Raw genomic sequence first — 23,207 nt, 5'->3', positions numbered from 1 at the left:
TTACCCCTGTGGCTCCACAATTGTCTGTGACCCACACACACACACACACACACACACACATTTGCTTGTGCTGAGTCATAGGAGATGTTTAGTGCCTTGTTATTGACAGTAGTTTATTGATTAAGGTGAAGTTGCGATTCTTTGGACAATAAGGGGAATAATTGTGTAATGGTAGTATTGTGTATATAGTGTTGTATATGCTTGACAATAACTAACTTTTAAAGGTGTACCTCTCCCAGACGTAGCCCTTTGATATGACAGGCTGCAAGACTTTTAAAATCTACAAGAGACAATTCGTATAGATCATGTGTGATTGTAAATTGCTGAGGTAAAAGACATTGCACTCAATCAAAGACAAAAAAGACACTTGGGGAGTGTTTAACCTAAAGGTAAATTAAAAAGGGGGAGTTTTCTCTCACAAATCAGTGAGACGTTTTCTTTGGTTTCCATTGTAGCACATTTCAGTGTGAGTGTGTGTGCAATAGTGCTGCAGTGTTATTGTTAAATGCACCCAAACGGCATCAAATTGTGTTAAAATAAGCTCCATTGTTACCAGCTGCAACATATAAGTGATTAAAAAAATAATGCATTGTTAATTTGCAAAAAGTTAGTACCCCATAATGTATCCACTGATGTGAAATTACCTATTAGGCACAGAGTACCTTTACTTTCAGTGGTGTAATTCTTCTTTTTGAGCTAATAGAAAATAACATAACATAACATAATGTAACATTATGAAAACAGGACTTTTACTATTTCTTTTTAATTATTTCTACACTGTTATATTGATACTTTTAGTGAATTGATCTGTAAATACTAAGGTTAGGCCTAAATTATTCATATGGCCTACTTTGAGAACTACAAGTCCCACAAATCAACACTTGACGTAAACCGCAGTGTTTTACGACGGTTGATAAAACCATTTACGACAGTGTCATGGCGGCGTACGGAGTTGGTTTTGAGAGTTCGAGCAGCATCGAAGAAAGAAAGGAAAGTAAACGGCAGGCACGCAAAGAGGCACTAGAGAAGGTATGAACTGTAAGATGAACATAAGGATGTAGAAAATAACTCTATGTGACAATCTAGGTTTGCTTTTCTGGCGTCAGTTTTGACCTAAATCAAAGCCGCTCAGTTCCAGTGAAAGCTAACAAGCTAACAAGCTAAATAGGCTAACCGTTATCGTCTGCATAACACAAGGCAGGTAAGGTACGAATTAACAGCGTGACAGTAACGTTATCTTTTCGTGGAGTTGACCTTGTCTGCGATTGTAATTGATTTCTTGGTCTCTTTTCGTTTGGCAGTCTCTCCCCTAAAGCTATCAGTACTTGCGTGTACGTGTTAACCTGATAATGCGATGGAGGTAGTAAATTACAGGACAAACACTGGGTGAAGCAGATAGGAGCCTGCGCCTGTGTTTCATAAGCGTTTTATGTCATGGTCGTAGCTATATACACACATAGTGGTATACACATATCCGCAGCGTATGTACACAGCTTTTCAATTGTGCCTTATCTCTGTGCTGTGCAGTTGTGTTTACAGGGCTGTGCACAGGCTAACACAGAGCATGATGTGTCCTGTAGATCATATTAAATGTACGTTAACACGTTATCTGCCCTATAACAGGCCAAAGCAAAGAGCCGACCTCAGTATTTACTGCTATTTTATCCAAATATTTAAAAATCATAATTCTGTTTAGTAGTATAATGGCAATGTGGAGATTGTAGCTCTGGTTTATATCGAGAAAAAATATCTCTGCCATTTAAAAAAAAAAAAGAAAAAAAAAGATGTTTTACTTTTATGAATACTTTTATTTCCATCTTGTCACCCAGGCCAAAAAACAGTATGAAAGAGAAGAGAGTAGGAAGGCGCTGAAGAGGCAGAGAGGGGAGGACACTTGGATGCTTCCTGAGATCGACCAGAGGCTGCAGCAGTTGGAGGAAGTAAGCTATTATTTTAGTTCACTCAAAGTTGAGCATATAATCAAATTAATTGAGTAATAAATAACAACAGTCATGGGTTAACAGATCTAGTGCTATAGTTTTTTTTAGACAGCACTATAGTTTATACATTGAGTATGTTATGTAATTTTATGGCAATTATCTACACTTTCATCTCTTCAAGTTATGACTTATATTGGGTTGGGAATAATAATAAGAGATAAATCTGGAGGACCATGATGATGCTAATAGTAATGTCAATAACTAGGATGTCTTCTAGGTCCTGCTCTTTGTATGTCACTAACCAGAACCAGAGTAACACTGGCTGTTGTACTTTTAAATAAGGTTATCCTGTTATTACTCTTGTCATTGTTGAATAAACCATGTATAGCAGCACAATCACCATGATCTGTTTTACATTTGCTATGCTTTAATGGTGAAAGACTTTTTTTTTTCCAGCTTTAACAAGATGAACAACTATAACTTGGCAAAAGTGGCAAAAATGGAGAACGACTTTTTAGGGTTTGTTTGTGGTAAACGGTTGTCAGGAATGTAATCAGACTGCTCTCCAGGACAGAGGAAAGTCTTATTACGTTATATAGATTTGGGTTTTATTGCATCGCACAACACTCTCTGTATTATAAAATTGCATTTTTTAATAACCTTCGGATCGCAATGGATTGTTGGCCTAGTTGTAGTTGGGTGGAGTTCCTGGTCAAACACTGTTTAAATCTGAGGGTGCTTTCACACCTACAGGCTTTAGTTTGATTAAATCAAACTCAAGTTTGTTTTCCCTCTTGGTGCGGCTCGTTTTGTCTGGTCTTCCTTTGCACTTTAAAAAAAAAACTTTTCTATTCTCTTGTACTTACATCTCTTGAAACAGAAACACTTTTTTGATAGCACTTTGCTTGGATGCTTTTTCTCCTTGACCTAGATTTTGTTTGCTTGCCTTGTTCCTCACTTGTAAGTCGCTTTGGATAAAAGCGTCTGCTAAATGACTAAATGTAAATGTAATGTCTGGTGTGAACACTGTAATCGCACTCGAGTGCGCACCAAAACAACCTCACTGAGACCCCCAAAAAGAGTTGGGGGTGTTGATGCGCATCATCTAGCCAGCTCTGGTTCGGTCCTTCTGGTGAAAAAGCGTTCTGAACCAAAACAGGACCAAATGCTATGAATCACATGATTTGAGGGCTTTGGGTAGTGTGTAGATTTCCATTTCTTTGGTTTGTCCACCAAAAACATGCTGTCTGATTAATCGAGGGCAAACATGGTGAAGTGCCTCACAGACACCAGGTCTGATGACTATGCAGGCGATCTAACATAATAAAGAATAATCAACAGGATGACCAACCTGTGTTAACATTCACTGTGAAATCATCTCTCTCCTGTCACAAAAATGTAGAGTAGTCCACAACACTTCTTCCTGTATTTACTTTTTCTGTTTCCGCAGCAGATAATCTGACCAATAAGCGGAGAGAACATTCTTGTGTTATTTGACGTGATTCATTTTAGTTCACTTGGATTTTTCTCTGTGTGAAAAGAAACCGATCCAAGAGGAAAATGAAGTTTACAAACTCATCCACTGATTCGGACCAAATGCACTAAGGTGTGAAAGCAACCTGAGATATTATCTTGTTTACACGGACTGTGACCTAGATGGTCTGTCAATATGGGTACTTATGATTCAGAAACTGGACACAACTGGTTAATTCTGGCATGTGAATATATCCTGAACATCCTATTAACAAAAAAGGCAGTGAAAGGAAAAATTCCCATTATTTATGGAATCCAAATAATTCACAGGAGGGTTCTGGGAAGAGCAAGAAAAAGAAAGAGAAGAAATCTAAAAAGAAAAAGGAGAAAAAGAAAAAGACCAAGAAAGAGAAGAAGACAGCGGAAGCAGGAGATGGCTCTAGTGATTGTTCAGAGGTACATTATTAAGTCATTTTAAGTAAGATATTAACACGTACATTTTATTAGTACAGTGTACTGTATTTTAAAAGTCACTAGATCCAAATAATACTGTACCATATATTATATATGGTAGTTAGTGGCACAGTAACTGTGTCTCTACAAATACTTGTCTGTTTTGATATGGTCATCTACCATACTCATATTCTTTCTTTCATCATCATTTTCTTTCTCCTTCATTTCTCCCCCCTTTGCATTTCTCTATTTGTTAGGACTCAGAGTTGGACTGGGTTGAGGCTCAGCCTCAGGCACAAGCTGGTAAACCCTGGCAGGTTGCTGATGAGTCCAAATCTTCAGAGAGCAATGTCAGCACAACCCAAAATGCCCAGGTAATGTACAATACATACAACAACAGTTTTGCAGTAGTATTTTCAAAATATATATAAATAGTCCTTTTTGTACAATGAATATAGATAAATAAAGAATCTAAATAGGCAGTAGGAGTTTAGAGATAGTATTATAGGAAGACGTTTCACACATTATTTGCTTCTTTTGCTTTACAACCAAACATACTCCCTAATGCCACCATCCTTCATTACACAACAAACAAGTTGTGAATTTCTAAATATTCAAAAGTTTATTTTTCTTTTGCATATGTTAGCTGAGTGGGCGAGAGCAGAATTGCTATGTGTTAAGTTGCTATTAAGTGATTACTGATCTTCTTCAGTGTATACTTTTTTTGGTTTAACCCTTTCAGTGTCTGTCTCGGTTCTGTAGAGAGACGAGTGGATGACCTTTGATTTCCTGGCGATGAGAACCACGTCCACAGCAGAGAGGAGGGCTGAGAAAGAACGGCAGAAAGAGGAGGAAAGATCAAAGGCTGAGGCCATTGAACAGGTGTGTGTGTGTGTCTGTTTGTTTGTGTGTTTTTTCTCTGCTGTGGTTCTTGTTCTACTGTCAGCCTGTGGAGGACTTTTGCAGGTGTATGGTGTCTTCTGCAAGCTGATTCACATGTACCTGTTATTTCAATGCTAATGCAAAATGTCCTGTGTGTAGTTGTATAAGAAGGGGAAAAGGGAGCAATCATGTTTTTGTTCTCATGGATTGCACAGTATATGAAAACACTGTGGTAGTCAGCCTTCTCATCTCCTACCAACCGTGTGGTAACCAAGGAAACAGAGGGGGTCCTCTCTTGGACAGCAGTGTACTGTGGTGTGTGTGTGCGTGTGTTTTTATTGTTGTCTGCAGGGTGTTTTTGTCTTTTTTAGAATTTCTAGATAATAATAATTTGTTCCCCTGTGGTGTTATTGCAGCAATAACAAAATTATTCTAAAATGTGTGTATGTGTGTGTTTGTGATTCAATCAGGCTGGTTTGCACAAATTGGAGCTAAATCCATACTGGAAAGATGGAGGAACTGGTCTTCCCCCAGAGGAGATTGCTGGTACTGCACTAAAGAAAGGTAAAAAATAATGTGAGATTATCAGTTTCTGTTAAGATATTAACAGTAAACATTTTTTGAAAAATGGGCTTAATCTAAGAAATATTCAACTGAGAAGGACACTGTTCTTAGGAGGTTCCAACTGCAACTTATAAAAGCAAGACATAAGTTTATAAAATTTCTGATGCCAGCTTTTGATGTACTAATGATATGCACAGTACAGTCTGCAGTCTCACAGTATGACAAAGGATGTGTATATAACGGTATGCGCTTACAGTAAGGTCTGTCAGAGGGGAGCTACTGTAAATTATGAGTAAATTGGATGCAGAGCATTTTGATGTGCTCACTACTCACTAAAGTCAACGTTAACATTCAATCAAAAACTGAGGGGTTGAAATTTGATCTTTTGTCTCATATTTATCTTTTAGTGTTAAACCCCAATGGTTTAACATCAAACGTAAAGATACTGGCCTCCCTTTTCCAATACTTTTGGAGGTGGGTGTATGACTAACTTTCTGGCATCTTAGAATTGGTTAAATATTAAGTTGTTTTTTTTTTAAACCATTATTCTTGGTTCATTGCTCCAGGTGCAGTAGTGAATGATGGAGGTCTAAGCTGGCTGAGGAAAAGCTATCAGAGGATGAAGGAGCAAGCTGAGAGGGAGCAGCGTAGCCTCAATGATGTGGTGGCAGAGCGATACGGAGTAAGAACTAATGGGACTTACACCTTTATATGCACAATTCAGCAGTCACATATGTTAACATAAAAAACCCCACCATTCTATATGAATTTTATTTACTGTGTTTGTCAAGGTCAGTGCACCCAGAAAGATTAAGTCACAATGTTGGTTTATATGCATGCACAAACACAGACAAAATACTAGAAATTATATTTTAAAGTTCTGGTTTTATGCACTATACACACAGTATTTTTTCCACTTGACCTTGAATTATGAAGCACATATGAATATGAATAGTTTGGATGTTTGCAAAAATTTGAGCTGCAAAACCTGAAAAAATGTTGAAATATATTTCATATTTCTTGTATTTCTCTCCTTAAAGTCAATGGACGAATTTCAGCAGAGACTTTCTGAGGCTGAAGAAGCTGTGTATGGACAGACAAGAGGAGGACAAAGAGAAACAGACAGCACAGCAAGTGGTGGGTGGAGGAAGGGAGAGGAAGAGACCAGAAACAGATGGAGGAGAAAAGAGAGAAATGAGGAAGACGGAGATCGGTGGAGAAAAAATGAAAATGACTCCTCACCCCAAGACAGAGGGAGATACTGTGCTGGAAGAGGAGAAGAGAGAGGAGGGTATCGAGGAAGAGAGGAGGGCAGAGGCCGAGATGGAGATAGGTGTAGTGAGAAGGATAAAGACAGAGAGAGAGATCGAGGAAGAAACAGAGAGAGAGAAAAGGATGGTGGAAGAGACAGAGACAGTGAAAGACGTGATGAAAAAGACAGAGATAGGGACAGACATAGAGAGAGGGACAGGGACAGGGGTGATAATGAAGAAAGAGAACGGCCTAGTGTTGCGCCGTCATTGTCTGGGCACAATAGGAGTCAACCTTCTCTCTCTCTTGGGTCTCTGAAGAGCCGCTTTCTCAAACCCTCGGAAGATGACAACAGTGGCGAAGGTGGGTTGATGTCAAAGCCTTTTCTAAAGATTATTTAGGCCTGATCTGGACTGCAAAGGCTGCATGAAGTCACTGGTCCTGCTCATATATCTGCTCAAGTCCTGTGACAAATCAGGAAATCATACTTATTGCTTTGTATGTTATTCATGTCTAACATACTAAGAGTCCTGGAAGATTTAGCATGCTGCTTAATATCCTTTCTGTGCAGTTCCAGGGCATCCACCCCCTTCAGCACGTCCACGAGCAGGATTCCTAAAACCCAGTTGTGATGATGAAGACTCTGGTCCACGTCATTCCAGTGTTCCAACCTGGAAGAGGAGCAGCAAACTGACCTGTGAATCTGACAGTGTGGAGAAACCCCTGCAAGAGAGAGAAAATAATGCTGGGAAAGCTGTAATTCCTGCTCAAGATGGTGTGCTTGGTGACAAAGCTGCTGAGACTATGTCAAGGTTTTAATCTTTTTTATTTAGTTGACTTTAAAACAGCTGGGTTATTCGTTTATATTAATGTTATCAAGTTTGCCCTACATAGAATAATCATACTAACATGCATGAATCTTCTGTCTCATTTAAAGGGACTCTAAAGCATAACAACACAAAGTTACTCTTAAACCGTGCTAAAGGATTGCTTCTTATTTTCATGATAATCTAACTATAGTAGTGTTATAGACCAGATGTCATGCGTGCTTTGTGAAGTCTTCTTAGTTGTTCTAGGTTTTGCCTCATTAGGCTAAGTTGTTTGGGTAAACCAGCACCGCAGAAACCCTGCAGCATGAAATGAGCCTGCAGTGTGGCAGCAGATTGAAATGAGGCTATGAGAAGTGTAATAGCCTAGAACGATGCTTCACCAGCTGCAGTTCAGATCCTCAAAGACAAGGCTGTAATGATCTCTGGGGGGCTCAAAGGCTCAAATGAATCATAACAGATAAAAACAGAGAGAGAGAGTGCAGAAGAAAACAACTAAATGGTTAAATAGAAAATATAATGAATATGTCTCCTATTAAAGGGTTTCGCACTATAATTAGGGTGGAATAGCTAAGTCACCAAGTCTTCAGTGAGTTATGGGGCCAAACTGGAGGAAGAGTAATGGAGAAGCAAGAGGGCACTATGAACCATGTTTGTGTATCACTGCAATTATAATGTTGTGCAACTTTATTACCCACCTGTGCATCATATCATTTTAAAGTGCTTTCTAGTTCAGATGGTGACTTTGTTATATCATAAACTAGTTACATGTGCATCTGTTGAAAGAAATGTCATTTCATTTTTTTAAAATGTCAATTCCAGTGTCTTCTTTTGCTTAGGCCATCAAATGTTCCTTTTCATATTTACTTAGGAGTGAGAGTGAAAGTGAGGAAGAGGAGGAGATTCCACTGCTGTCCGAGGAAGAGATGAACAAACTGGGAGCCAGGCTCGTAAAGGCAGAAATCATGGGCAATACGGTGAGTAGGTTAGAATTATGTTTGTGTTAGTCAGTCAGTGCCTTTAACAGTAATGCACTTTTATGTCCTGTCTAATTATAAGGCCAAAAACGTAAAACAAAAAGGGAGTTATATATTAAATGCATCCTGTAAAACATAGTAGTAGTGTAGTTTGCACATCTGCCACTGTTTATTCAAATTATATTTATACGATAATCTGACATGTTAGTGTTAATATACTTGAATCTGCTTTTGTAGACTTTATGCAACTTTTGAAACTGGAAAGTACTATATTTTTGTGTGCGTATGTTTCAGGCCATGATTGCAAAGCTAAAATCTCAGTTGGAAGCAGCACAGAAAGCCAAAGAGAGTCACGCTGCCCGAAAGAAGCTACAAGAAACGGCTAAATCAAACCAGGTCTGTAGATACTACGTGTGAGTCTTGCGCAGTCCATTGTCTAGCCAGTGGTTAGTGTTCGTGAGGATACACAAAATATTAAAAGGACCTCTCACTATAATTTCTTTATTTGCAGCCCCCTTTCCTCTTATCTGTGTTTGTCATGTCTGAATACATTTTCTATTGGTTATTTTCTCAGCACTTACAACTTTATTATGCCACTTCCCCAAGTTTTAGTATACATCAAACAGATACACACTACATCAAAACACACCGCAGACTCTCACATATGTACTGTATTTACATACGCACACACAAACCGTAGCTGGATATGCATGCATACAACCTGTGGACACGTTCCCACATAGGAATAAAACGACATACACTAAATCTTTCTGTGTTGCATTTATCTACTGTGTGCTTCTTTTCTCTCTCCCATAGTCTAAATGCTAATCCAAACACTTGTGGCTTTGTCTTCTCTTAACTTTACACATACACAGCAGGTTTCTGCAGCATCCTTCTCTCACCGCGCAGCAGGCATGAAAAGTAGCTAAACTCATTGCTGTTATATCCAACTGCTTTTAAAAGGAATTTGTTTGTTTGAAGTCTCTTCATTGCTCCCCTCTTGCATCTTGCTGCCTGTATGGAAACAGCTCCTGTTTGGCATTTTAGCAGACCCTAATGGGAAACAAATGTCTTTTAGTGTGCTGGTGGCACTCTCCTACACCAGAGGTCATTCAGAGTGTGCTCTTTTGTTTGTATGTGTGTTTAAAAAAAGAGCAATGACTTGAGAGCGAGACGGAGAGAATATTTGTACAGGCAATTAACCGAGAGCAATGACTATGCCCTGACATCTCGGCACTGCTTTGTCTCCTCTTACTGGCATTGCTTATGTCTTTTCTGGCTTAGCACAAACATGCCCAAATAAATGGCAGCATATTTCCGACACAAGCAGACTCCAGACAACTTTATAAACATACAGAAAGTAGGTTGTGATCATTTATATTACCTGTATATCATCATTTCTAAGTCAGGCCAGATTCATCCCTAGTAAGGCTATCCTGTCGACATTAAAAGATTAAGGTGAAATCCTCAGTAAGGTTCGGGAGAAATGTCATAAATCTTAGGTTTTAGTGTACTTATCTGCTCAGGGGTACTCAGCCCTCTTAGAAACAGAGTGCTGTTGACTTGCACTCATTTCAGATCTTTCCAGTCTGTCTTGTTATGGAAGACTTTTGGCTTGTCTTTACTATTCTATGCTTTGGCTCTTGTTGACTGACCTGCTGCTCATGGAGCCTCGAAAACTCTAACTGTGCCAGCTGGAGCAGATAAAATATTCTCTTCTATCATATTTTTTCTGACAGTCCATTGTACTGTCTGTCTCTTATCTTGTCTGCTACTCCCTCATTGTTCTTGGTTCTTGAAAAACATGCAGCTGTGTTGAGTGCTGAATTGGCACCGCAGTTGCAGTTGTATCAGAATATTTTACTAGAATATTTTACTAGTTGAGCTCTTGAGCTGAACGGTTTCCTAAGAAAAACACTCAATCACACTGTTTATGACTTTCTGTCATAAAATACTTACCGCAAGTTTTCATAGAGGAACAACCTTAATCCTTGATCATACAAAAATTAGTAAGAAAATCTCAGGCAAAATGTTTTCATCATATGAACAAATGTCAGACAATTGATCTGAAATTGTTTGAGATGGTTTGTTGAGTATCTGTTAAGTGTTAGAAGTTGAATAAATAATTTTGCACATAAACTAAATAAACATTTTAGTTGAAGCACAAGTTCTCTTGTTGGGAATTATATTTGTTTATATGCAAATGCACATAACTTATACTGTAAACAACACTGATAATAGATGTGTTTTTCAGCTCCCGGGTTGCTCCACTGAAGACCAGGATATGCTGCTGTTCAGAACAGATGAGTCGGGTCGGGCATGGCCAGTCAAGGGCCCCTCTGGAATTCAAGAGCCCCACGGAGGACGACGGAAGAAGAAACCGGTAATTAACATACAAAATAAACCACCTCTCGATCGACTCGAATCTATTACATTTAGTCAGTTGGCAGATGCTTCTATCCAAAGCGACTTACAAATGAGGAACAAGGCAAGCAAAATATCTAAACCAAGGTGTTTCTGAAGAGGTGTTTCCCTTTCATCAAGTGAATGTCTATTGCTAATAATAATATTACTAATTATCAGCCAATCTTGAACCTTCTCTTCTCATCTAACAGATTGTGTTTGAACAGCTTTCTTTCTGTTTAACTGAAAATGGTCTTCTGGGATTTCCATCCAGCTTTCAGGTCATGTTTTTCTACTCTAACTGCCCTTATTAAGGTGGTCAGTGACCTTTCATGTAATATAGATTCTGACTCCACATAGATGCTTGTTTTACTTGACCTTAGTGCAGCCTTTATACCATTCACCACAGTATATTCTTAGATTGACTAGAAAAACCAAGCTCAAAGATTCTTTATTGCAACTAAATGTGATGGTCCGACACTAGCAGACAAAATATCATAGGGTTAATTCAGCCACTTAAATCTGACATTTTCCACTAGCATTATGTCTTTTGCATAAAGGAGGCTATAGCATTTGTTATATAATGATGTCTACCGTTTGTTGTTGTAAGACATGGTGCTGGAGAAAGTAGACATTATAGTCTGTTGTTGTTTTGCGGGTGTTACACTGATTATTTTAGGTGGACTACCAGCAATGGGAACGTAAAGTCTTGTATTGTGTATTGTGGAGGATGGTACTGTGTCAGATGGTAAAAAAGATTAGTGTCACAATTTACAGTGCATGTTACTCTGCTTCCTGTCACCCTTTAAATACCCAAAATATGTACACACTACTGATTTTCTCTGACCCCTCTTTTCCACAGTCTCCTATTCTTAAGCGTTGGGCTGTGTTTTTCACAATGTCTTTTTTGGTAACACTGTTTATACGGTTTATGCTGTTATCATGTGCACATCTGCAGTAGCCAAAACACTAGCATATGTGCTGTTACCAACTGAGTCACACACAGTCTGCATTGTGTGTTTGTCAACCTAGCTTAATGTGGTACAGCCTCGTCTGGCTAGGTTGACTCAATTCAAGCCACATGAATGGTTCGGTGCAATGCTATTCTCATTTTTATTGGTGTTTTTGTGTTGTCTTTAAAACCATGATGGATAAGTTCTATCAACATTTTATTCACCATGTCTGAAAGTTCTATCGAAGAAAAGATAACTGTTGTTCTAACACCTAGCTGTAGATTTAGAGTGCCTCAGGGCTGTATTTTAGGTCCTCTCTTATTATCCCTTTGTTTCACTCAGTGGCCAAATAATGCAAGATTATGGATTCAGTTTTCATGACTACGCTGACGATACTCACCTGTAAAGACTAAAACCTGGATGTCTTTTTGCTTTTAAATTCAGATAAAATAGATATGTTGTGGTGCTGCTTGCTACAGACATTACTTAGAACGCTTAGAACTATCTAACTTATCAAATTGACACTGCTTGAAGAAAGACTTTTGGTGTCACAATGCATATTGAATAACATATTGAAGAAAATATCTCATAACTCAAATAACTCATACCTCTCAGATCTTTTAAAAAAGGCATATTATTTAGCTAACTCCACACTAGCAAAATCAAGGGTTATTTATAAAATCTTGATATATATAAAATCAAGATGTCTGTTGGTGGTGGGGCTTATCTTTCTCTCTTTACCGATATCTGACTTGAGGTTTTTAAGTCTAGGCTAACGACTCACTTTTTTGCTTTGACAAACAGGTTTATCATTCATTTAATATATTTATTTGTCTCCTATTAGCTTTTTCTTATGTCTGTGCATTGACTGTTGTTTGTAGTTTTTATTATTTGTTGAAAGGTGCTGTGACTCTTGTTGACAGAATACAATCAAGAATTAGAAATCCTGACTTGAGAAGGAAGGGGGTTGGTATAACGTAGAGGAACAATGACAGGACAGCAGAGAGGGACTAAAGGAATAAAAAATTGTGCTCCACACATGGTAAAAAATAAACCTTGAAAGGCATTACAAAGCTCGCACTTCAAACAAAGACTGAGAGAGTCCTGCGCCCTATTCAAACCAGAAGATAGAGCTAGTGAGTAAATGAGTGGTTTTGTTCCATGTTCAGCTATTTGTTCCTTGACATTCTGTGACCATCAGAGCATGTAATGAGAGCAGGGACTACACCTGACTCGGAGTTGAAATGTGTTGTCATAAACAAAGCTCCCCAGTCCATTCTCTTTGTGGTTATGATAAATGTATGAAGTAGTCCAGTCTCCTTTACTGTTTCTTTATGATCAGGCTGTCAGTATTCACCTTTCCACATTGTCCCTCTGTTTTCCCAGCATAGTCTCATCTTCTTCTCACTCTTTTTATCACTTTCTCATCTTTCCTTTCAAAGATGTGACTGTGATATGAGATTGTCTTTCTTTGTCTCTCTTTTTAACATTGTAATCTTTTTTTTCCTCTCTCTTCAGATTGAGACCCATGTTGACGGGGAGCGTGTGCGCTACTTCCAGGATGATGACAATGTTGGTCTGCAGGAGATGGTGAGGAGGGAGAAGATGAGCTCTGCACAGGATCAGAATGCTCTCTATTCCCGCATGGCCGCCAAGGTAAGCACGCTGAAGTTTTAATACAACCTAGCAACGGGACGCAACTTGGCAACAATACTGACAACCCAGGATTTTATTAATTATAGCAGAATTAAAGGTTGGACTGAAAGTTTGGTTAGTGACCATAGACCTAGAGAAATAACAACCCGGTCTCGGGTCTTAGATGAGGGGTTAGAGTAGATCAGTTATTTCTCAATTGGACAACACTGGTAGGTAAAGCGCAAAAGGGTTTTACTTAATTTCTTAATTAATTATTTGAGTTTTAGAACACACAAGCCATGTTCAGACAAACAGAAATGTAATGATAAAGTAATATCATGGTATTAATAATTGATATAACTAGATTTGTTATCAGAGACTTTATTTTATGCTAATGGTCAGATTAAACCAAATCAAGAGTTACAGTAATTACCTGAAAACACACGTGGTGATTTCTGTAAAATAACAACCATAATATGCACAAAGTTTCTTCACTTCAGTTCATAATGATGCTTCCTATATCTGGAAACAAAAGGGTCAGAAATTGACAATTAAAAGGTTTTTGGCTTTATAATATTTCAAGAAATTAATCTCTAAATCCATCTCTGTAAGAGTTTTGATTTAGAGTAATTCAGGACATGCAGAGTTCACTGATAAAGTGGAGGAGGCCACATCTTTTGCACTGTGGCTGTCAGACATCAAAACACAAACATAGAAGTGAATGAATGAATGAATGAATACCACTTTGAGCTCAGATTAAGTATGTGTGACCAGTGAAAGACAAAAAACAATTCTCCTCCTTTGTTTTTTATTATACACGTCATTTAACAATAAACTGAGAAAATTAAAACAAACAGAGACCCAGACTGCCCTTTGCATATTGTGTGGCAAAACATTTGAGTTTGAAAAGCTTCTACTTCTTATGTAATGCTACAAAATAATGTTAAGCCTGCTGGCTTCTCTTAAACACATTGCATCAGATTCTTCTTGAGTCAGACATACTACGACATTTTGAAAGATGTGAGTTTTCCCATGTTAAACTAACTTTGCAGGTCAGTTTACAGTGTTTGAGATGAATAAGCAAATGGAAAAGGAAATTCACGTGGCTTTGCTTGCGCTCATCTTTTTGCCCATCGGACATCACCCGTCAATCATGCAAAGACACACCCCTTTTATTTAGTGTTGCAAGAAAAAGTATATGAAACTTTTGGAATTTCATGGTTAAATTTCATGGAGAGGGTTAAAAGTGATGTCAAAGATTTTAGAAAATTACCAGTCTACTGTATGCAGTCAAAATAACTTTAAGAGCACAACCAACACCCATTAATAAAGTAAAGAAACAACCCAGAGAGACATCCAAAGATTTGAAGGCATCATTGGAACTTACATCTGTGTTTATGAGCCTACAGTAGGTAAAACATTGCATTAGCAGGATGTCTGTGACAGGACCACATGAAGGAAGCTGTTGCTTAGTAAAAAGAATATTACTTCCCCCCTGACGTTTACCAAAGAGCACATTGATACTCTACAGCAGTATTGACTAAATGTTTTCTGGACTGATGAAACTAAGATTGAACTATTTGGAAAGGTCACTGCGTATCATCATGAAAACATCATGATTTGGGCCTGCTTTGCTGCATCAGGGCCTGACCAGCTCGCAGTGGTTTAGGGGAATGTGAATTCATGAAAAAATGTATCAAACAATTCTTCTATTGTGAGGATGCCTGTACGTTAGGTGAAACTGGAAACTGAACGATGGTTGTTCTTAATAAACATATGAAAGACGAGAATGTTTTACATGATATCTGTCAATACTCTTGACTTAGATGAAGATCAGATCACATTTAGTGACAAATTTGCTTTTTGCAGCTCTATTTCTTGTGTGTTCAACATAAATGCCCTACAAACAAGCAAATGATGTTGCTCTGTTGCTGGTAGCTTTATCAGATCAAATTTGCAAAATTCCCACTGCAGTGATATTAGCAAAGGTAAATGGAAAACTGATAGATATGTGGCAGAGCAAAGCTGATGTATGAATGTGTGTTTTTGAAGAATCACCTAGATTAATTCTTTTACACCAACCATTAGGAAGAGGTAAATAATAGATACTTGGATTGTATTCTGGGGGACTGGTGTACATTTAGCTCTGTGTTGCTATCCATTTCTCTCCACTACTGCCCTTACATTTATGTGTTTCACTTTGTAACTCTCTCCTCCACTGTGTGCTTGAAATAGATGTACAGCAGCAGATGGGTGCAGTTTTCCAGCCTGCACTATTTTCCTTCCTCTGTCTTCTACTTGTTTACCTGTTCTGTGTTGGATGTGGAATATCATAACATTTGTGATACTGTATCCTGACAGTGTCTGTCAGTCTTGTGAGAAAAGAAAAGGCTAATAAACAATGAGATAGAGTTGCCATGGAGATAAAAAAAGAAAACAGAACAAAACACAATTCTTTAGCTCTATCCATGTTTGTTTATTTCTGAAACTTTCTCTGTTACTTACTTACTTTCCCTCACTCACACACATACACAAAACCATCCTCACTAGTTTATTAATTTCACTTGCATGTGTATAAAAATACACACACCCCTTCTGTACCTACAAAGAGTGACACTAAAAATAATTCTACAGTTACCATGGCAGGACTTCTATAAATAACACTTCTAATCACAGCTATAGATTATGATCTGCAAGGAAGAGAGAAAACAGTTTTTTTTTCCCTCATCTCCACGCCACACTGCACTTATCTCTTCAACCCTTCCTCCCTATCGCTTCTGCTCCTTCTATAATTATCCGTATAATGTTTTCATGTTTGTTCTCAGTTTTATTAATCTTGCTTGTCTAACTCGTTTCAGTCTTGCGCTCTCATTCCTGCAAACCTCCTCACACCCAGAGTACTGTGCCTTTTTAGGAAAAACAAACCATAAAGAGTAACTGGTCAGATATTTGACAAGAAATGTTAATGCAATTATTGGATTTAGAGCTTTTGAAATGCAAAGAGTTGCTTCTTTTTTCATTTCTGCTCTTTGTAATGCAAGCAGTAAGGCTAAAAGATGGTGATGTCAGGCGGCCCATCTGTCTGTGGATCTGTCCTGCCAACTGTTTTGTCCGGAGAAAGATATCTCCACAACTACTGACCAGCTGCTGACCAGATCACCATGATATTCAGCAAGAAATTACACTTAAAATAAAAGCAGTTAATCATTATTGAACACACAAACTCTTCCCATTTTTTACTCTACAACACACACTGTGATTTAGATCTTGATATCCTGTGAATTTATTTTTACTTGAGACAGTTTAAAGACTAATCAGTGATGCAATAAATAATTCACGCTACCTGGCCAAAAAAACTCGCACACAATATTTCATGGTCCCCCTTTTGCTTTAATTACAGACCGTGTCTGATGTGGCATTGTTTCTATAAGCTTATGCAGTGACGCCACATTCATTTACGTCCATGCATTGATTTCTCTCCAAGATCTTGTATTGATGATGAGATCAGACCAAGTCTTCTCCAGCACGTCCCAAAGATTCTCAATTCCTGTTCACGTTAACAAGCTGGATGCTGCTTGTTCTGTGCACATGTTATCTGGTCTAATATGATGTAAATTTTTGTGTTTCTATTAGGGAGTAATTTCCTCATTATCCCTCAACAACCACTATTCATACATGGGTTGTGTTTATTTCTATTCCTTTTATATTCCCCTTTTTCCCCTCTCTTTTCTTTCACCTGCTTTATTTCTCTTTCAGTTGTTCTCCAGCACCAAAGCTCATTTACACCTTAATGTCCTAGATGTTTTTCTTTTTGTTATACTTGTTTCTGTCATTGCATTGAGATTTGTTTCGGTGTTGTCTTGTTTCGTGCAGTCACTTTTTACCTTCCTCTGTTTCGTCTGTACATTTATTCTCTGTATTTACTTTTCCACTCCTCTTTATTTTTTATCATTAGTTCATCAATGATGAGACGTCCTCCCAACGTCTCCTCATTATATTTGTTCGTAGCATGACAGTTGTCATCAGATAAGATGTAATGGTGTTTTCCCCCATGTTACCATTTGACCATAGGTTGGCTCAGACGAAGCAGACACTTGCTAGAAAGAGAGAAAGAAAGCGGTGCTAGGAATGTATCTGCACTGTTGACATTCAGTAAAGCACCACATTGTCAAGGAAGTGGTGTTTCCTCGCAATGGTGAAACTAAAAATTGTCTACACAAACATAAAAAGACACACACACACACACACACACACACACACACACACACTGCCTCCCACACTGTCACTAAACTAATCCAATTTTCGCTCTCTCTCACTCACACACTCACTCCTACACAGCAAGTCATGCACACACACACTTCAGCCATGCTTGCCTCTCACTTTCTCACATACACAGATTCCAACCTGTTGACCGGTTGCCATGGTGACAAGACTCAGACGTAGAAACACCAGAGTCGATACTCGGTGTCCTGCCTCACTCTGTTAACACTCAGAGATCTACATACAGGGCAGTTCAGGCATTTCTCTCTCTCACACACACACACACAGAATATGACTTGGAAACAGCACAGATGGTAATATTGCGTCAGCACCTACATACACCAGTAAAAGCAGCTACCGGCTACTTTCTAAGGACACTCAGCATCTCTGTAGCACTTTTTCTAAAGGACAACCATGAGTGAAGAAGTGCCAAGTTTTGAATGTTTTCTTGTTTAAACCTGGAAGGAAGTGAACCCTACATTTATTGTTGTTGTTAACAATAAAAGGACAGACTTTGATCATTTGTACTTGTTCCCAAGAATGATCACTCTCCCGTTAAACAAATGCTCACCTCTACATCCCTTCTCCCACTTCTCCTCTCCATGTACTCTGTCATCTCGGTCATCCACCACTTCTACTCCACTCGACTCTCCAGATGATGGGGAAGACGGATGGTGACAACTACACGCTGGATGACATGTTTGTGTCGAGTGCAGCGCAGCGGGAGAGCGAGGGGAGGGAAGAAGAGAGGATGAGAAACAGAGCCATTGGGGAAAGCAGGAGGCTGGCTGCCTCCATGGACAAATGCCATCACTGCTTCAGCAGCCAAGAGCTCCAGAAGCATCTCATAGTGGCGATAGGCAGCAAGGTAAGGGATCTAGTGAATGTAAGGGTGGGGGGTTCGTACCTCCCAGTATCCCAGTATCCCAGTAAGGTGTTGTCTCCCAGTATCATTAATTGATTGTTTAAATTGTTGCCAGTGGAAGAAATCTTTCTGTCTGTGATCTTGTGTCCAGGTGTACCTGAGCCTCCCAGCGGGATTATCAATGACAGAAGGCCACTGTCTCATCTGTCCTCTCCAGCATCACTGCTCTGCCACCGGATTGGACGAGGATGTCTGGTCAGAAATGCAGGTTAGCCAATCAGTGCTCCAAGAATTAAATCTGCTTTAATTAATCCAGTGTTTTCCTCCAAAATGAATAATTAAAATGGAATAAAAATTTAATCTTGCTACACTGCTGTCCTCAGCTGTTCCGGCGAACTTTGGTGCGTATGTTTGAGTCCCAGGAGCTGGACTGTGTGTTCATGGAAACTCACATGAACCCGCGAAGAAGACTACACATGGTCCTAGAGTGTATCCCACTACCCCGAGAGCTGGGTGATATGGCACCCATATACTTTAAGGTCTGTGTGCATCACTGGCCGTTTCATGCAAATTGCTGTTTTTGTCAAGAGTTACGTTTCAAATAAGCAGAATATCCCCTCACATGTAGTAATTCAGTGTTTCTGTGTACCTTTAGAAAGCTTTAATGGAGTGTGATGAAGAATGGGCCATGAACAAGAAGATTGTCGACCTCTCCTCTAAAGATATCCGCCAAGCTGTATGTCTCTCTATTGTCCTGTGCTTTCTATAATTTGTACTTGGTAGAATTTAGTTTCTTACCTTTTCTCTCATGTCCTACCCTCTGTTCTTGTATTCTTAGGTTCCTCGAGGTCTGCCTTACTTTGCTGTAGACTTTGGACTCCAGGGAGGATTTGCTCATGTTATTGAAAATGAACAGAAGTTCCCACACTACTTTGGCAAAGTGAGTTTGTGTATTAAGGCAACTACTGCATGTTTCTTACGAGGTGTAGGTTAGTCTTTAGATTTTATGAAAAAACACTAGAGACTTTATACAAATATTTCAATAGCAATTCAATCAATCAATTACTTCCCCAACAGGAAGTATTAGGAGGCATGATGGACTTGGAGCCGCGTCGTTGGAGGAAGTTGATAAGAGAGAACTTTGATGATCAGAGGAAAAAAGTCCTGCAGTTCGCACAGTGGTGGAAACCGTATGACTGTACTAAGACTGAGGGCTGAAGTGGGATTCAGACACTGTTACATTTTCTATTTAGAATTTGATGTAAAATTCCTATTAATAGTCAAAATTTGACATTTTTACTTCCATAAATAAAATAAAAACAAATAAAATGACCGATGATTTTGTGTATTTGTTTTTATTTGTATGTTACTTTTTTTTTTTTTTAAATTTATTTACGTTGAAAAGTTATCAAGGTCTTGATTTAGTTATCAAGACCTAAATTTTATCCCCCACCAATATTAAAATATAACTTTAACTTGTGTGTGTACAGTTCTTATTTTCAATATATATATATATATTTCAACATTGATAGGCAAGTGGCCGCCCATGGTCCCCAAGCAAAAGGTGAGAAATCTACTGTGATTACTGATGTAAATACTTGACTTGTAAAGCTCAGTGAATTTAACCTTCTTCCCAATCTAATGGGCGTGGTGTGCTAAACAAATAATAAGACAACAGTATTTTCATTTAGGCGGGTTATTTATTTATCAAATGTGAAGAACTTGTCAGTTGGAACACAAAGCATCAATTTTATTTTATTTTTTGCCAAGGATCATAAGCAGCTGTAACTCTGTCAGCAATCACAAGCAGATGAGAAAATAACGTTTGCCGCTCTATAAATCTGTAAAACAATGTACTGAAGGCCTGTTTTAATCTCAAGAATAAATAAAATATAAATGAATAATATTCTTACTTCGTTAATTTATGCTTTTTTTGTGGCCCGGCCATGAGTCGCATCTGTCTGCTGTATGCGCCTGTCAGTCTTTCCGGTACTGCCCTCCTCGGCTTTTAAGTTAGATTGAATTTCTTACTTTGTGGCCTCGTGATCTTTTGCAGCTGTCACTTAATTGTAAGAGGTTTCAGTTTATCCACATACAGACACACACATCTCAGCATCTCAACCCTCACACCAACTCAGACATAATCCCCTCCCCCCCGCTATTCTATTGGCTCTTTGATTAGCTTGTCACTTCAGGGACCTACCTCATCTCCAGTATTGTCTCAGACACCATGTGGTGCACGAGTGCAGGTGGTTGGTGTTGAGTTTGTGTGAATTGCAGAAGATGAAGATGTTGATTTGCGTTTTATTGAACTATTTGTCTATGTGGTTACAGGAGGAAATGCTTCAGAGGCAGGATTTTAAGATAACTCTTACATTCTGCAGTTTGAGATGGTGCTCCCCCAATCCCATATAAAAAAAACAAAAGGAGACAGTTTTTGAGAGTGAACTTTCATTAGTAGGAAAAGGACCATAACCTGCACCCTTTGTTTCAACCATGGGAGTGAAATTCTTCTATACCTGACTACACCTGTGGCTCTTGCGTTTTACTATTTTGATAACATGCCCTTCAGCTTGCACCTCAGGTCACATTGAACAAGTATGATTAAAAGGAAATGTATTTTTTTTATTTTTAGAATGAGCAGGAACTTGATTAAGAGAGCAGGGAGATTGTCCTTTATTTGCAGGATCTGAGCGTCGGTGCCTGTCAGCCAAGATGGATGGGCACGGGGAAAATTAATTTCCCTAAGGAGAGAGCATTGCATGTTGTTATTATTTATCATTATTATAACATCACCTTGGCGAGACGTGTTTCACTGTCAACTCCAGCAAGCCATATGACCACCACAGTGTCTCTGCAGATGGATTATTCATTGTTCGTATGTGCATGGGAGGACCACTTCCATTGCCAGTCAGCGTCGATTCAGTCTGATGGCCGCCTCTATTGCCCATGTGATGTGACAGCAAAAAAAAAATGTTCAGAGGTCTGATCAGTGCTAATTTTCAGTTTCCAGTGTAACACCACAATGCAATTTGCTGCTCCTTAACCTTGGTTGTTGTTTTGAAGCCATCCCATCGGACTGTGTGGAAGGTTATTTATGTTGCTCAAGTGACGGCGAGGCCCAGGTTCAGGGTTAACAGCAGTACAGTGGCATGGAGTGATTTATACTTATGGCCAATTAGATTGACTGGGGGCAGATTGATGACCGAGGCAGCCATTTCTCTTTCACTGACTCTTCCTCACACACACACACACACACACACGTGTCCCTCGAGGGTGGTATTTTTCAACCCCTCAAAAGATGCTGTTTCATCCTCTGCAGCTTTCTCCACTTCAGGTTCCCTAATTATTATTTTGTCTTTCTAATTTCTTTCAAATTTGTCCTCATTTCTTTTACATTTCACACTGTGGCGCTGTATCAGCGGTGGGCAGTAGACACGGCAACGCGTGTCTGCGTGTTGAATGAAAGTCTGTTTGGACTGCTGTGAGTTATGGAGTTCAATATTTTCTCATGTTTCTGTATTCCACAGCTGCACATATTTGATATTTTGAAATATGTCTGTGGAAATATGTGGAAATATGTTGGGTTGTACTTTAAATTACACTGTAAATCTGTCTGTAAAGCATGTTTCATGTCGCTTCCCTCTCCTCTTGTGTAGTTTTATGGGTGTCTTCACTGCAATACTGTAAAATGTGTTGCCTAATATTTAAAAAAATACATTTAAATGATTAATACATCTGACTTAAAGTAAACTAGTGACTTACAAAGAGTGTAGACTTTTTCCTTGGCTGTACATGAATTAATAGTGATTGTAATTATGCACAATAAGAGAAAATGAATTAATATTTGCATTAATGTATAACTACCTATTTTATCATGGAAATAACGGTCAGCCATGTGCGCAAGATTCCTGCAGATGGAGTGTTTTTCTACACTGATGTGTAACTTTACGACCCCAATATTAATCAACTGTGTAATAAATGATAACCCAACTTAAAAGGAGGCCCACATTAATGTTACCGTGCCACAGAGGCTGCTTACTTTTCCTTTTTAAAAGCATTGTAATTGAAACTAACCTCACAAGGGCTCCGTATTTAATTTCCATGAAAGCATTAATAAAATGTGATGTCATCTGTGTCAGATGCCCACATTGAATGAGATTCCCATGATGCACTCTTTCTATCTATTATACTTCCATGATAACACAGTTACTGAGCTGTTGCCCTGTCTGCACTCAACTATCGATGGCTGGTTGCCAGCGCGAGGCAGTCCCTCAGCTAGTGGGCTTATCTTCTCTGGAACATTATTTATCCCATTGTAATGTTGGCTTTATTAAATGTCCACGTTATTACTGATGGATGGCAGACTGATTGCTAAGAGCAAGCGTCTAGATAAGGAAAGAGAAAAGGAGACGGAGACTGTGTGTGGAGTGTTGGTGCAGGCTACGTGTGAGAGAGAGAGAGAGAGAGAGAGAGAGAGAGTGTGTTGGGTGTGTGTGTGTGTGTGTGTTAGAGAGAGAAAGAGAAGGAGTAAAATCCTATGTAGTGTACTGGGGTCATGCTGCTCCAGAAAGTCAAATGAATTAATAGTCACCTCCAGGAAATTACACTATGATTTGTGTGTGAGCACACGCATGCACTTGTGATGCATCACGTCTGTTTCACTGTGTCTCTGCTCGTCCCTTTCGGGAATTTAATGAACAGACATGCTCTGCCAATCGAGG

At 38.9% G+C, this 23,207-nt stretch overlaps 1 protein-coding gene across 2 annotated transcripts; it reads left to right on the top strand.

Moving 5' to 3' along the window:
* The first annotated feature begins 927 nt into the window (after positions 1-927).
* cwf19l2 (CWF19 like cell cycle control factor 2) lies at positions 928-19,982 on the top strand. 2 transcript variants are annotated; one of them, XM_026377668.1, is made up of 19 exons: positions 928-1,029; positions 1,842-1,940; positions 3,744-3,869; positions 4,124-4,240; positions 4,629-4,748; positions 5,219-5,312; positions 5,879-5,994; positions 6,353-6,926; positions 7,135-7,375; positions 8,262-8,367; positions 8,662-8,763; positions 10,622-10,750; positions 13,242-13,379; positions 18,274-18,486; positions 18,635-18,751; positions 18,867-19,022; positions 19,139-19,219; positions 19,322-19,423; positions 19,561-19,982. In XM_026377668.1, the coding sequence occupies exons 1-19, from the start codon at positions 937-939 to the stop codon at positions 19,699-19,701; spliced, it is 2,865 nt and encodes a 954-aa protein (XP_026233453.1). In that variant the 5' UTR covers positions 928-936; the 3' UTR covers positions 19,702-19,982. The 2 variants fall into 2 exon arrangements, with proteins under 2 accessions (XP_026233453.1, XP_026233445.1); XM_026377660.1 differs by having other exon boundaries at positions 933-1,029; positions 1,830-1,940.
* Positions 19,983-23,207: the final 3,225 nt, after the last annotated feature.

The sequence above is a fragment of the Anabas testudineus genome, chromosome 13 (genome assembly GCF_900324465.2).
Source record: "Anabas testudineus chromosome 13, fAnaTes1.2, whole genome shotgun sequence".
In the NCBI taxonomy this organism is placed as follows: domain Eukaryota; kingdom Metazoa; phylum Chordata; class Actinopteri; order Anabantiformes; family Anabantidae; genus Anabas; species Anabas testudineus.
The sequence above is the reverse complement of the archived record's forward strand: the minus strand, read 5'-3'. Positions and strand labels throughout refer to the sequence as shown.